Source organism: Falco naumanni, chromosome 4, assembly GCF_017639655.2.
Source record: "Falco naumanni isolate bFalNau1 chromosome 4, bFalNau1.pat, whole genome shotgun sequence".
NCBI lineage: Eukaryota > Metazoa > Chordata > Aves > Falconiformes > Falconidae > Falco > Falco naumanni.
The window spans coordinates 20,582,872-20,598,329 of NC_054057.1; the positions used below are offsets into that span (position 1 = coordinate 20,582,872).

The following is a 15,458-nucleotide window of genomic DNA, read 5'->3' on the forward strand; positions in this document are numbered from 1 at the left end:
CCAGATGACATTTTTTTTCTAGTTATCTTCTATACAAAACCAAATTGAGAGAATGAATGGAGACTGAAGGAGAGACTGTTGATAATAGCTTCTTTTATTTTGTTACCAGAGTGGTGCTGCTGTGTGGGATCTCATTAGGGTCCTCCCTCCTACCCCAGCCCCAAACTGTGTCATAGCACTAAATGAAAGGGACAGGCAGCTACCTTGTGTCTTCAGCAACTCTCTCGCCAGTGCCATCTCTGCCTGCCTGGTGTCTTTGTCTCAACTTCCTTCAGCTAAGTGTCACAACTGTAAAAATATTTGCCTTTGGCAGAAGCAGCATCCTCAGACACATTCCTGATTCCTCTGTGTCTGCTTCTAGATTTTCCATTTGCTTCCACAGGCTCCAACACTGGTGTCACTCTTGCCAGTGCTCTTTCCTCTCCCAGTTCATGTTTTGCAGGTCACCTTGTTTCCTGCAAACACTGCAAGCCCTGTCTCTACCTGTAATTCCTATAAAATCATTGCTGCGATGTCGTAATCGTCTGGCCCTCAGTTTCCTCAACGGTTGAATGCAATGGCATTTTTGTCTGTGTTCTCCTGATTTAGCCCCTGTCGGAATTCCCAGTTCTATTTGGTTTTACAATTAGCTATCAGAATGCACAGTCCTTGTATTCAGTAGCTTATGGTCTCAGAGGCTCTTGGAGGTCAAAATACAATGAAATAAAAGGCTCAAGGCTGGGAGGATATCTAAGTTCTCCTGTATCACCTTTTTCACAGGATCCACTTAATATTAGTTTAGTTCTTCGAATCTGTGCAGGTTGTCCTAGCCTGGCACGCAGAATCTCGTAGTTCCCTTTTTTTCTTGTCTCCACCTTGCTGTCTTTGTCTGCCCAATATCTCTCCCCTGTGTGCCTGCCTTCATAGCTGTGACACTAGTTCATGATTTTTTCTGCAGTCTATAGTAACTGTCCTTTAATTCTTAGTCTTATGCCTCTCTGTTTTTAGATACCATCTGAAAATAATTTTTCCCCCCTTCATAATTTTTTCTCATCTGTCATTATGTATATATTCTTTCTGGCATTATCTGGTATTTTGAATGCATAATTTGCATCGTAAATAATAACATGGTGAAGGTGAAAAGTACCTGGGTTCTGCTGATCTTGACTATAAAGTTATTACCAAGGAAAAGAATGAAACACTGGTTAAATAGATAAAATATAGGTAAGGTACAGATGTGTGTGTTACACCAGCATCAGATTGTTGTTGACTTATATTTTACTTTTGAGCTGGAGTGCATATGTTTATCATTTTAAGGGAAAATGTTATTTAAAAAGGGTATGGGTTATGGTATGTTGGTAATGCCTCTCTGTTCCAGCGATGATTCCTGGTAATAAATGAAACTTCATGGAAAATGCTCCTGGCTAAAGCTGAATGGGAAAAATGTGATTCTGTGCATTCGGCAATAGAATTGAAAGAGGTATAGAGGCAAAAATGAAGTGTAAATGGGGACTTTTGTTCTGCTGGCTGCTTTATGTAACTGTGGTAGGCCACATGTCTGTGGGGCTGAATACCCGCCTCTGGTTTTTACATGAGGTGGCTTTTTTAAAATATCTAAAACCCATAGGAACTAAGGGTGAGGGAGCTTTGCCTCCTACAACAAAAAAGAAATCTCAGCATCTCTGTGTTGATTTGAGTGAATACTAAAAGCTACAAAGGGTTTCCTTAAATGGGATGGGTTGCATTTGGAAAGTGTAATCTCAAATACGTATTGTATGCATGTTGGCAAAATGATACAGGAATAATGAAGACCGATAATGCCTTGCTCTTACAGTCTCCTCCTCATCAGTGGAACTCACTGTCCTTCCTGTAGGTCTGGTTCTCAGATGGAGACACTGAGATAAGTAGGGAAATGATTACCTGTCACCTATGAAACGTGTGGCTGAGCTTCTGGGTTGTACTGATGAATCGGTAAGACCGGGTCATCTTATTGACAAGGTCAAAAGTGCCATGAAGTTGGTAAAACTCTGATAACATAAGCTTTTATTCCAGATAGGCTTTCTCTTTCTGTCAATACGATATACTTTTTATGGAGCCGTCTCTAATCTCACTAGAATTGAAATGAACCTGGCACTTTTTCTACTTTGGAAGAAAAGTTTAAAGATTTATGGGTTTACCTCAAAACTTTTTTTTAACTCTTCCCCTTACTAACCCCCCAGTGAAAACTGCATTTTGCATTAATGAATGCAACGCTTCCAGTTTTCCCGTGTATGAAAAGCACTCTTGAATATGCAGAAGCAAGACGATAAATTGGTAACTTGTTGCACAAAGTCAGCAGCACAGTTTCAGAGCCTAAGCCCAGTTATAGGCCCTCTTGCACACAACAGATCCCAAAGCAGAAACATCACTGATTTTGTATAGATGTATAAATCTGGAATTTTATTTTTTTTCCCCATGGTGTAGGAGAATCTCTGTAGGCAGGGTGGTCTGGTCTGTTTTTACTTTGCCTGATTGGATTTTGAAGTGGTCAGGTTGCATGATTAATAATGGATTTAAGTCCTTTAAACAGGGGCTGGCTTGATTAGGCCAATTAATGTATTCATTACATTTCCACAAGCTACTCAGAGTGTTGATGTGTGGACTTGCACAACTGGAGTTGGAAGTCATCACCAACGAGCATATTTTCACTGGAGCTTGTCTTCCTTTATGTGGTGAACTTCTCTGCTGCAGGCTCTGTTTCTCAAGAGGCAACTTTTGCAATACACCACAAAATGTGTTAAGGCTCGGACAAGGTTTTGACAGTTATTTTCCCTCTGCTCTAGTTATTTCATCTGAAAGCACCACATCAATAACCTTAACTAGAGAGAGGTACACGGGTGATCTTGGCAGAGTTTGAGAGGTGATTGATGAGGTTGGTGCAATGAGAGAAATCCCTGTCCTTCCTCCTGCCCTGGGCAGGGACCCTGCTGGCGAAGAGAGAGATGCCCATACCTTGGGTCCCTGCTGTGCCTGGGGTCAGTACGAGGGAATCCCAGTGGACCCAGAGGAGAGCTGAGTGGTTTGAACCTCCCCCGGGCAAACCTCCTGAGTCTGATCCATAGGTCCTGTTTCATGCCTCATACATTATGAATAACGTATTCTCCTTTAATGTATTGTTTGCGGTTCTCGTTGAAAGGCATCAGCATATCTATGACTAACGTGTTGGGCTTGGTCTCTCTTCGGTGTACGGACTTTCCCCCGCTGTGTTTTGGGGGATGTTTTAGGCATTGTGTAGGCAATGATGCTTTACCAATTTATTTATTTTAAAAGTGGGTTTTGCCCCAGTGGAAGCCTCACAGCCCGTGCTGCGCGTCACTCCCTCAGGAAAGCAGGCTGACTGCAATGAAGCAGATGGCTGTTTGCCAGGAGTGAGTCGCTCACTTTCTGTAATTCACCCTTCCTTTTTTTTTTTTTTTTTTTTTTTTTTTTTCCTCCTTTTCCCAAATGGTTTGGCTTGGTTGGGTTTTTAATCAGAGCCAGCCTGTCTCCAATAGCCTGTTCCCTCGCGCGCCTGTTTGTGTGTGTGCGTGAGAGAGGGAGGCAGAGAGAGAAGCCGTGCCTGGGCTATGCTGACAGATGACTTTTTCCTCAGTTGTCAGGTTTCGAGCGTGTCGGCAGCGCTGCTGGTAAGTGAGGGGAAAATAATTATGCCAGGGCAGGGAGAGGGATGCTGCCCCACGGGGAAGCAGCCCGGAGGGACCGTGGGCTGCCACTGGCGTGGTGGCCAGCAGCCTTGGAGGCAGCGCCCAGCCCTGGGACACCAGCAGCCCCACAGTTTACTTGTCAGCAGGGTAGCAGGGGATTTTCCTCCCCTCCTCCCTTGATAAAGATCCCTCAGCTGGTGTTACTGATTGTATCCTTGGCTTACTGTAAGGAAAAAAAAAAAACCCAAACCAAACAACAAAACCAACCCAAAACCAAACCCCCAAATCAAACAACCAAAACAAGGAGGGGGGGGGGGGGGGGAGAAAAAATATCCGTGTGGGTTTGCAATCCAGAGATGAGCCTGTAATCCCCTGGGTCAGTCAGCCCGAGGATGGTGGCATGCTGGTGCAGCTGCCCCCCACTTACACCTGAGTACTGGGGGCTGCCCACGCGGCCCCGCTCGCCGGGCGGGGGGAGAAGTGGCTGCCAAAAATGTTGGCTGCTCCTGGGCAGCGTTAAAGGTGGAGCGTGTGCGTGTGTGGGGGGCAGCATCCGTCCTCGCAGAGCTTTAACCGAAGCGCTAACCTGCAGCTATGGAGTCACCGACTAAGGAAATCGAAGAATTTGAGAGCAACTCTCTGAAATACCTACAGCCAGAGCAAATAGAGAAAATCTGGCTCCGTCTCCGAGGCTTGTAAGTAGTACTTTTTTTTCATGTCCTTCTGTTTCCTCCCGTGTTAAAATTATTGCAGCACTTTCTTTTTTCCTTTCTTGCTGGTACCTTCAGAATCTCTCAGGAGTTTCCACACCTGTTCTCCATAAATACAGTGGCTTAATCTTAGCAAAAGGTCCATTTGTTTCCTTAAATTGAGCTGCTTGTTACATTGAACAAACATTTTCCAGTGGGAATGTGGAAATGTCATTAATGAGGCATTGTAAGATCTAAGCAGTTACTGAGATGCTAATTACTTTAGCTGCTATACTAGAAAAGTTTTGTTATAGCCTGAATGGTAGTTAATTGGATCCTCTGTTCACAATAATCTTACCCTTAGATGCAGCGTATGGAAGACTTTTTTTTCCCCTGTGAATGTACACCGTTTCTGGCACTGAGATGGTTAGCGAGGACAAAATAAGCAGAGAAAGCACAATTGGAAAACATTTTTAACAGCATTTGTAATGGCAGCAAATTCATGTTCCATGGATTGGATTATACTTATTAATTTAATTTAAGCCTGACTTGCCATGAAATGATGGGACACTGCCTCCTCAGTAGAAAAAAAAAGTACCTGTGCTTAAAGAACTTGGCACTGCAGAAAAGCAAAAGTTTATAGGCTGTAGAGTTTGCCTAGCTTATTTAAAGTCAATGCCTGGCATCTTTTTCAGATTCTCAGTATGTAAAATAGTGTCTACCAGCAATAAGATCCCTTACTGGCAGCAAAGCATTTATTTGCCCATCAGTTTTTGGCCAAGGCAAAGAGGAGCATTACTACGTTAAGCTGCATCCCTCCCTGTGTTCAGAACAGTTTGTTTTGTTTCTTTTTTTCTTCAGCCTCATATGTTAGAGTTATTAAAATTTCAGCCCTCAAGGGAAAGGGGGGAGGGAAGGGAGCAAGGAGGCTAGGAAACAGTAGAAGCAAGAAAATACAGAAAGAGTAGGCTAATAACTGAAAACAAATGGGTCCAACTTAAACTTGGGTTGCTCTTTGAGTGTTATTTTGTGTGAGCAGCGACAGCATATTTTGTAAAGCATATCCAAAACTTCTGTAGGACTCCAAGCAGTCTAAGAGACGTGTATGAATATGTATTTCTTTCAAGGCATCACTCCAGGAAGCCTGTTTTGTGAAGGAACTTAATCAAAGTAGATGACAGCTGTCTTGTAAGCCTTCCAAACAGAACAGCCACACAAAACAAACCCTCTTATTTTCAAGTCTGTGCCATGCTGTAGTATTAAGAGTCCTTGAATTTCTGTCTAATACGGAGTTTAGGAGCATGCTGGTTTGGATTCTACCTGAAGTTCATTGCTAATTCTTCAGCAGCATTGTAGTTCAGAGTTTCTCCTGCTGTTAGTACCAGGCAAGGTCTGCATATTTTACGTCAGGATCTGGTCTCTTCTACCTTTCGGAAATCTGGCAAAACTGTAAGACTTACTCTAGATACAGAATAGCTAAACCTCAGGCTGTTCTTCAGTATGGCCGTCTCTGTTGGCAGTGGGTGTGAGTGTAACAAAACACATCCTTTCTCCTTCTGAGTTTCAAAATTCCTTTGCCTAAAGAGGAGATAGATTTTCCTGAAGAATTCTTGATCAGAAGATGAAAACTGAAATGTGTTCTGCTCTAACTAAGGACTGTGGAAGATTTTCCATTCCCAGTCATTTTATGGAGGCTTTTAGCACATGACACACACATACACACAAACTTGCTGCAAACTGAGGTTTGGTACCACATTTCATGTTTCTCTTGTCCATTTTATGCATGCCTGTATGTGTAAGAAGACTGATTAGATGTGCACAGCCATCTTAATTAACTCTTAAAGAAGATGCTTCATCCTGGAGAGATCGAAATCTACTTGAGAAGATGTGTCTCTTCCCTGCCCCTGGTACACCGAACAGCTGTATCACCCAGGAATGAGTTCCAAGGCACAGCAGTGCTACCAGAGCGGCGTTACACAGGTGGTGAGAGCACAATGCTGGCTGGAGCCACCCAGGGAGTTGCAGTCTGCAGCAGGCAGATAGCCAGTAGGTAGTCTGATCCTGACACTGCTTCTGAAATGGGAAAGGCTGTGGTGGTTCAAACAGTCTCAGGTGCTCAGCATTGGGTTGGACATCTCCTTGGTAGGACTTCGCCTGTGGCAACCCTGATACCTTCCTCCTGTCTTCCCACCCCCAGTGTCAGCTGATGTGTTTACTCACCATGACTCAGTGGACAAACCAATATTCATCCCCTCTTGTAATACGTGGCTTTTCCAGGCGGTGAGGAAGGGGACTCTTAATTTTCACCCATCTCAGCCTGCTTGGTTTGAAGGGTATGGAAACCCAAAGGCTGCAAAGGGATGGTTAAGCTGACGCTCTTTTCAGGCTCCCCTAACGTTGTGTGTTCTCTGCTTGAGCAAGTCTGTTGAGTGTCTTTTTTTGCCATGTGCCTGGTACATTTCTGTCCTGCAGGATGGTGCCTTTGGACAGGTGGGCATGGGGTGTGTATTTTCAGGGAATAGGGAGGCCTTTTGGACAGCATGCAAAGGGCAGGTTTTGTGAGGCTGAAGCCAGGTGTCTTGTTGCTACATGAGTCATGGGTTGCTGTAAGAGCCAGACAAGATACTGAATTTGCCTCTGGGGTGAAGTGGAAGGATTTTCTTTTCCTTTCCCTTATGCATCTCTCCAAGATGTGGTTTCTTGGTCAGGACAGTCTGGTCGCTTTGTAAGCGTAGCAGTATGAGGTGATGGTCCTTAGGCTATATACAGATTCCTTTTGCTTTTACTGTTTAAGAATGAGCTAAAATACCAATGCAATAACACTTACTGAAATGTTTTTACTTGGCATATGCATATTCATGGCTTACTGATTTTGTGCAGCAATTTATAAGAGAATCAAGTCAGTGGACCTATAGTGTTTTCTCAAGTTTAAGGGAGCATGAGAAATCGCCTCACTGGGCAGTAAGTCATCTGTGGCAAAACATTTGGGTGTCTTAAACCAGGGATCTACGAAATAAATGTTGACTTTTATACCTGACCTGTTGGATATAATTCCGGATTAAACAAAGCTTAGAAAAGAATCTTTTAGTGGTTTATTAATAATAAACGTTCAGGAAAGCATTCTGAACGAGCTGTTTCCTGGGCATTGGTACCATTAGAGGTATATGGAACTCTCTCAAGGAAAATCTTGAAAGTTGAGAACTGACAATTTTGCCCTTTTTTCTTGCATCATACCAGAATGTCAGGGAGAGGTTTACTCCAGATTTCTCCTTGTAGGAGCTCATTCCAACAGAACGGTTGCACGCACTAGACATGCAGCCACCAGGGTCCTGTCTTCCCTGGGGAGGAACGCACCAGCTTTCCCTGCAGCAGGGACCTCCCAGAAACAGACCCAATTCTGAGTTTTGTCGTCATCGTAAATGAATCAGACTGGAACAGCTTCACATCCCTTCAGGGATATCTCACATGGGGCTTTCCCTCTTGGCTGCCAGAGGGCTGCTTGCCTCCCAGGAGTACCACTGGGCACAAGTGGTGCCTCCCCACCACCCAGTGCCTCCCCGTCCCCACAGGCACACACATGCTCTCGCTCCCTGGCTCCTGAGGAGCTGCCACCGCCTCTGCACACCGCTGGTGTATACACGCGCTCCTGCTGACTATGTGTTTAATTCGGGAGCAGATCTTCTCGGTTCCTTGGCTGCTGCTGGGCTGCGGGGATGTCCGCTTGTTTCCTCACATGGGACCTGACTTTGAACAGTTGTTTCTTATTCCCAAGCAGTGCTCATCCATGAAGGCTGACAAGTTCAGCCTGCAAGAAACTTTTTCTTAAGGATGTGTTGGTCGTTTGTTTATGGCTCTTAATAGCTGCTGCTGCCAGAAATGGGGCCTTGACTGTCTTGTTCAGTTTTGTCTTCCTTGCCCTATGGATCCTGTCCAGAAGGCAGTCTTTTATTCAGACTTGCCTTACTCAGCTCAGGACTTGGACACTGCATGTACAGGAATTACATACAAGTCTGCCCTCCACTCTCCTATGATGGCTAATAACACCCTGTTAAGCTTGGGACCTTCTGCTCTGCAAAACGCATTGGTGAAGATTAGGTGGGACCCATTACAGGGCACTGTTAGCAGCAGAGCTTGGAGACTCGACTGCAAAATACAACTGCATGGTTGCTTTTCAAGCTGATGGTTTCTCTAGGGAGGGATGAGCAGTAGTGGCTGTGTTGGGGTGTTGTTTGGAAGCCTAACTGTGGGACTGTGAACTCCCATCTGCTAGTTAGGACTCTTAAAGCTTCACAAAGTGGTTTTGGTTACCTCTGATTTCTCAAGAATAGAGAAAGCACTGAAGCTCTTTTCAGTGCTAGGACTAGGTGTCGTGTCTGATGACACTGAAGAACGCAGAGGCATATATCCAAAGAACTTCGCTAGTTTCAGATGTGCTAGTTTATGGCAGCTGAAGACCTGACTTCGAGATATTTTGGGTTTGATTTTTGTCGCTTTTATGCAGAAGAAGAAAACCTTGGTTTCTAGCTTTTACAGTAGTACCAGCATCACTGGCATCTGCTGATGCCCCTGCAATGCTTTAAGCATTACAGAAGGAGAGGAGAGAAAATGGACTTTAACCTTCTCCCCAGAAGCCAGGATTATAATGTTAAATTGCTAAATACACAATAAATCCCTTCATTCTCAGTGTAGTATTTCCTCATGCTGCTGAAGATGACATTACAAACAGCAGCAATCACTGAACAGCAACTCAAATGGGGTGCTTGACTTGGAACTCATTTTTTGGACTCTCCTGCTTAAACCTGCCAATGTAGAATTAGGAAAGAAGGCAAACCCGCATGTAAATCAGTGTCGTTGAAAACTTTGTGGGTTTGCTGAAGAGCTGGAACAGTATTTCAAGCACTTAGGGCATATCCTCAGCTTCCTCTGCAAAGCAGTTTGCATCTTATCAGCAGTGAAGAGGTCGCAATGCAAACTTTTGTGTAGGATCTGGATTTGCTCTTGAAGTAAATGGTGAAACAGCAACTGATTTCAATGGAAAACATGGAGCTGTGGTGACTGAAGATGATCTGACAAGTGTTCAAGTGCCACTGCTCAGTTATCTGTTTCCCTGTCTTATCTGTGTGTGCTCTATGATATTTTTAGGTTTCCTTGCTTGAAAAATGTCACATACAGAACAGCTGGTTCTGCCGGTGACAGTGTCCTGATCCGCTTCATTTTCATTTATGTGGCCATTGTAAATAGGAAAACAGGAGAGCTCCCTTCAGTTCCAGAGGCATGCTCTGCACAGTGGGCTTTGTCCCCAAATATTTTAGCTGGCAGCAGACGGTAAAGGTTAAAAAAGGCCCTCAGAAAGCACCACTTTGTTAGGAAATGTGTAAATTAGTCAGTTTTCAAGTGGAAAATATGAATATGCTAATTTGTTTCCAGAGATAAGAGGCGCTTAGGCTGTTTTTGGTCTTGGTTTCAGTTCTCCCAAACCTCCTGAAGGTCTAGGTTTCAGCTGAAGCCCTGTTTTCCCTGGGAGCAGAACCTTCAACCACCTTTAAATACAGCTGCTGCCACCCTGTTTCTCATTTGACTTTCCTAATGAGCATAGACAGCATTGATTTGTCAGAGAACCATGTCAGGAAACCTCTCTGTAGGCCTTTTAGGTCTAAATTTCACTTTTCCTGTGGCTGCTGTGATTTCTAGAAGGATTAAGCAGGTCTGACTGGTTAGTAAGTGGGTGCTGGGTATATGCTGGAGGCAGCAGCACTCCAGCGTGACCTAGAAACTCTTAAGTTTGGGTGAGCTGCTCTGTGGATATGAATGACTCAACTAGTGTTAAGGTTTGTCAGGGTCTGGTTGATGCATGATATTGTTCTCCCCATGGTGTGAAGAAGGGCTGAGTTTTGCCATTAGATTAACCTGCAGCAGCTTGTTTCGTACTACCTGCAGTAGAGCCCTTGAAGGAGCAAGGGGATCAGAAGTCCTGCCAGTTGCTCATCTCATGCCTGACAGATGGACAGAGGAGAGAATTTAGTTTAATAAATAGCAGAACAGCAACATCAGAAAAAGTTAATTAAGAAGTCCTGGTTTTGGAGGTGTAGTAATTCAGTAAACTGGTACATTTTCCCCCAGTCCTTCTGTTACTTTGTTCCACCCAGTGACTTTTATTTGAATCTTAAATCAATAGAGGAGTCCTGTAGGTAACAAAAGAGAAGAAGACTTCACGTTTAAAACTAAAATGTTGACTAATAAATAATATACGTTCTCTAGTTTTTGCCATAATCATAAAAAAGCTTTGATTCTTATGGGGGTAGTACAAATGAATCATACCTGCAGCCCCAAAAGCAATTATTTATTTCAGCAGTCATAAAAAGAAGACCACAGTGTGTCATAGAAGAAAGGGGCTCCCTTTGTAATATTAAATTCAGCGCTTTTCAAATATCGCTGCTATAAAGCTTGCAATCCTGCATAGGAAACAAAGATATGAAAAAAGTTATTTTGGGGAAGATGAATTTAAACTTCGGGTCAAAAGGAAATTGTGAGTCTCTTTCTGAAAGTCTTTTTTAAAACTGCCTTGGTGGGATAGGACTCCATACAGAAATAAATAAAACCCGATGGAAGGCAGCACTGAAAAATCCTCTGCGTGTGTGTGTGTGTTTTAAAGGCTGTGAGGCCAGCTCATCTCCTAATCTGCCAGCTTTTGGTGGATTCAAACACTATATTAAACCCAACTCAGCCCTTGAAAGGATTTTTATTTAGTGTGTTTCTTTTTTCCCCTGCAATTCATGTGAGATTTCCTGTTTCATTCTCTCTTGTCTTGTTCCATCAAAAAAAAATCACTTCAGACCCTTCAAAATACTAAGAACAGTCTGACTCCGATCCTGACAGTTAGGTGGGGGAAGTTTGAGGTTCGCGTATCAGGGATGACCCATTAAAACACTATAGCAGCTCCGAAACATACCTCTACAGATGCGAACTGCTCTCAAAACACTGGGGATTTGGATAAAGTGGAGGTTTTCTAGAAGGGCTTGTTTGGATTCTTAAGGCTGTTTTTGATCTCCTGAGCCGTGCTGTAAATACTGGAAAGAACGACCTTATTGATACCAATCTGTTTGCAGGGGTAAGATTAGAATCCAGTTCTTGGTCCTTGGAGCATTTGTGGGTTTTTTTGTTTTCTTTGAAAAGCTAGGTTTTCAGAGTAATTGATGGCTTGAGAAAAGTTGTTTAGCCCATTGGTGGTGCAGAATTTTCTCTTGACAGTGTTAAGCACAACTTTGTGCTTAAATTTGTATTGTAGCTGAGCAATAGTCCTTCCTCCAGCAGACTTAGTACTGCTCCAGGCCTCTGGAAAAATTTGTCTGCAGTGGTCTTGGATATTTGAAAAACAGATTAATTTTGAAGGTATAATTATAAATACAGAGAGATCAGAATTAAAATTTTGCAATAGAGTGCCACTCAAACTCTGGTGAAACTGGTTGTAATAAACTCAGCTGGTTGACTTCAGCAGACTCAAGATTCCCCTAAAAAATAGGTAAGGTCTGTGTTGGGGATTTTTAAATTTTCCTGGCCAAGAAGAGGAAGTGCAGAGCTCTCAGAGAGCCGTAGCTCTACATGGCTGTCAAGAAGAGGTTTAGAAGGAGTCCGATTCGTGTCACAGCAGTCTGCCTTGCCTTCTTTGGGAGGATCTCTGCACCTAGCAGTTGGTGACATTGGGTGAAGTCCATGTGAGCTTGGCGTGAGAGGATTGTCGTAATCTTTCTTGTAGAGGGAGATGTAGGAGACAATTTAATGATTAAGATGCATATAGACATGTATAACAAGTTCCATGCTTTTCTTCTGTATCTGTCAAGCTGTGGAGTCATTTTGTTATTAATGTGACACTTTGAATGGCTATTAGTAGGTCTGTTTCGTCACTTTAGGAGTGATTTCTTACACTCCTAGGGACAGATACTATTCATGCACAAAGCTCCTAGCCAAGACAGAAAGTTGCACAATATCCATCTGTAGCACGAATCCTGGCTTGGTGCAAATCTCATTTCAACACCAAGAGTAGCACAAATTAAACATAAAATATGTGCAATTTTTAACAGCTAAGATTGTACAGAGCCCTTGAGCTACAGCTGTGGCATGCAGGGAGTCCCTGCAGAGCACATGGTACAAGCTACAGCAAGCGTCCAAGGGCAAAGGAGCAGAAGTAGAGCATAAACCCCTTGCAAGGCTGAGCAGCTCAGATGGTTGCTGTAAATGATGCTCAGATCACACTTCCTCCCATGCCTCCTGTGGAGCAGCTGGTTTTCTGGGATTCACTAGCAGTAAGCAGTTACTGGTGTCTGCTAAGCAGAGTCTGAATACACAATTTAAATATGCTCCTATACACAAATTGATGCAGCAGGGACAGCTACAGTCAGATGGGAGAACTCTCTTTTTTCAGACTTGCTTAAAAAGTGAAAGGAGAAGAAGCTGTGGGGGTTGAGGCTGGGAGGGGAGAACTGGGAGATCATCTACAAAAGAGCATACTGACTCATGGAAAGGGTGGAGAAGAGAACCAGAGAGAGCTTTTGGGGGAAAAAAGAAGAGAGGGAAGGAGAAAAAAAGGTAGTGGTAGGGAAAGAGATAGTCCTGTGAGTTCTTCAGGTCCCTACATGTAAGCATTTGTTGGATTTATTTACTTCCAGATTAAATTAGGTCATAGCACAATATATATCCAAGTTATTTAGGAGTTTGAGTTTTGCTGAAAATCACAAGGACAAGGGCTGCCTTGAAGGGCATTTGAAAACGCTGCCCAATCTAGTAGTGCAGTATTTTTTGCCTCACTTAGATTCTAATGGGTGACCCTGAAGGAAAGCCTGGATGCTGCAAGAACACCTCTGGTTGTGAATGCTGCACAAAACATTCCCTCTGTGTCACCTTCTGAGTTTTCCCTCTTTGCTTAGGTGAATGAGGGTGTCTTCTTCAGGAGGCCATTGCTTTGTTTCTTTAGAGGATGGGGTAACTTTCTTTGGTATCTTGGCCACATTCTTGTTGTAACACCAGTCAAAATTCTCCCTCCCAGTGTTCCCATTAGTGTTTTATGGCCAATCATCTTTCTTTTCCCTCACTGTGTTGGTGTTCCAGCTGCGGAGAGTCTACAGAGTTGGATGCAGTTTGGTGGGGTGTGTAGATGAAGTCATTTATGTTGTACAGAGAGCATCGTTAAAGTGCTTTGCAGAGAAAGGCTTTTGTATAAATGCTCAGCGATCTCTGGAAGACCTGTTTCTAATTAGCTTGACTGCAGTGAGGATATCTTCTTGCAAATGGAGAAGAATGAAATTCCTGAGTTATGCAAATCTGCTGGATAACTTGGAGTAAGTTATCATAATGGTCCCACCTAGCCTCACAATCTATGAAACATCAAATTGCATTTTGAATTAGCTATTTACCTTATGGAGGCAGATTTGCTCCTCTTCTGGGCCAGAGGCGGGGAACTTGGCTCCCCCGTACAGCAGCCAGACTTTTAAGAACTAGAGTTGCTGTCGCAACCGTGGCACCTGGTATGTGGAAAGGACAGGACTTGCTTATTTAAATACATCTTTATATCTGAGGCTTCTGAAGACACCACCACCCTCCCCCATGGTTGCTGTAGCATCTAGATGCTTGTGAGACAGCTGGTGACAGCATGGAGTAGGGCCTTTAGGAATAGAAATCTTGCACAGCCTCCTCCGTTCTCTGTGTGCATGCTCAATGCCTGTTCCCATCCACCCACTCGTCCGTCCCAGTTCCCTCTCCTTAAGATCCCCCCTCTGTGGCGAGGAATTCCCGCTCTGACACCACAGGACAGTGTTTCGAGCTGCAGCCAGCGACATTGCCACCTCTCTCCCTCTCCTTCTGCCTCTGTTCCTTCACTCTGCCCTCATGCCTAATTCAGCAGAGCCAGCTGTGTGCCTTCACATCCATGTCATTCATGCCTGGGGGGGTGGAGGAAGGAAAGATGGGCAACTTTCTTTACTCTTTCCAGAAAGTCATGTTGTCGTGATACAGAAACACTGTTGACAAAGTAGCATCCAGCCTGCTGAAGGTGCTGAGCCCCTCTGCAAGCAGCTTTTTTGATGATAAGAGCCTCCATGAAACCAATTTTCCTCTGCAAACAGGCTTGCACTGGTTATCCCAGAGGCCTGTCGTTGTTCAGTTGACTTCCCTCTGTAATGTCCCTGCTCCTGGAGAAACACGAGAGTCCTGGGAAGACCATGAAAAGAGCATTGGCTCTTCACAAGAAGTTGAAATGTTGCCTTTTACTAAGACTTATATTTAATAATTGGTCTGTTAATGAGGAGGCACTGTCAGGATAATAGCAGTCCTGAGTTGCTACATGATATAATGTTGCTAAAAGGCTTGAATAATTAAAAAAAAAAAAAAAAAAATACCAGCATGCTGAAGGAGAGTGTGGTTGGGAGGCGGAGATGGGGAAGGGAACCTTCTTTTGGAAAAGGAACACTGCATCTTTGTGCAGCAATTTTTTCTCCCCACGTTTAAGCTTGTTCAACAGTAATCCGAGTGTTTCAGCCTGTAACCCAGAGTCAGGAGAGGGACTGGCACAAAAACATGAGATTTAAAATTCTGCGTCACACCAGCTGTCTACTAGCAGACAGAGGGGGTGGGTTGTGTTTAGGGGGAGGAAGGTTGGAGGGGGAAACAATAACAAGCAACATTCTGATAGATTTGCTAGAGCTTAGGACAAGAAGAAGATTTGTTTAGTGACTTCATGCACGCGGCTGGTCTGGTCTGATGTAATTCCAGTCCATGTTTCCTGTCTTGATATTTAATCCAGGGTATGAAGAATGATTTTCCCCCTCCCCATTGTCGTGCATGCTGTAACTAATCACAGAGCCACCCTGCATGAAACAAACTGGACAGCTGCCTGTTTGGCTCCTGCAGAATCTGAATATGTTCATTTTGCATAGTAGCAGTGATTAAAATAAGTTTTTAATCTGTACATGCTTGTTTCTTCCAGGGTCTAACAACTTTTTGCCACTGAGGAAGTGGAATTCCCACTGAACAGTATTATGTACTTCCAGCATATACCATACGTCAACGTTGCCCTTATATGTGCTCTGCAAAATTTTTCTTTGCCTTATTCCAAGAG

The 15,458-nt window shown here is 43.8% G+C and overlaps 1 protein-coding gene across 3 annotated transcripts in view; it reads left to right on the forward strand.

Moving 5' to 3' along the window:
* The window catches only part of LOC121086477 (calcium/calmodulin-dependent 3',5'-cyclic nucleotide phosphodiesterase 1C-like), a 295,806-nt gene that overhangs the window by 107,177 nt on the left and 173,171 nt on the right, over window positions 1-15,458 (forward strand). Inside the window, exons 1-2 of one of the 3 annotated variants that reach the window (XM_040590297.1) lie at window positions 3,552-3,644; window positions 4,255-4,357. The exons of 1 other annotated variant lie outside the window; for it this stretch is intronic. In XM_040590297.1, coding sequence (XP_040446231.1) covers window positions 4,257-4,357 — 101 coding nt within the window. In that variant the 5' untranslated portion in view covers window positions 3,552-3,644; window positions 4,255-4,256. Of the gene's footprint in view, window positions 1-3,551; window positions 3,645-4,048; window positions 4,358-15,458 lie in introns of those variants that run through there. One more of the 3 variants, XM_040590298.1, reaches the window with a different exon arrangement.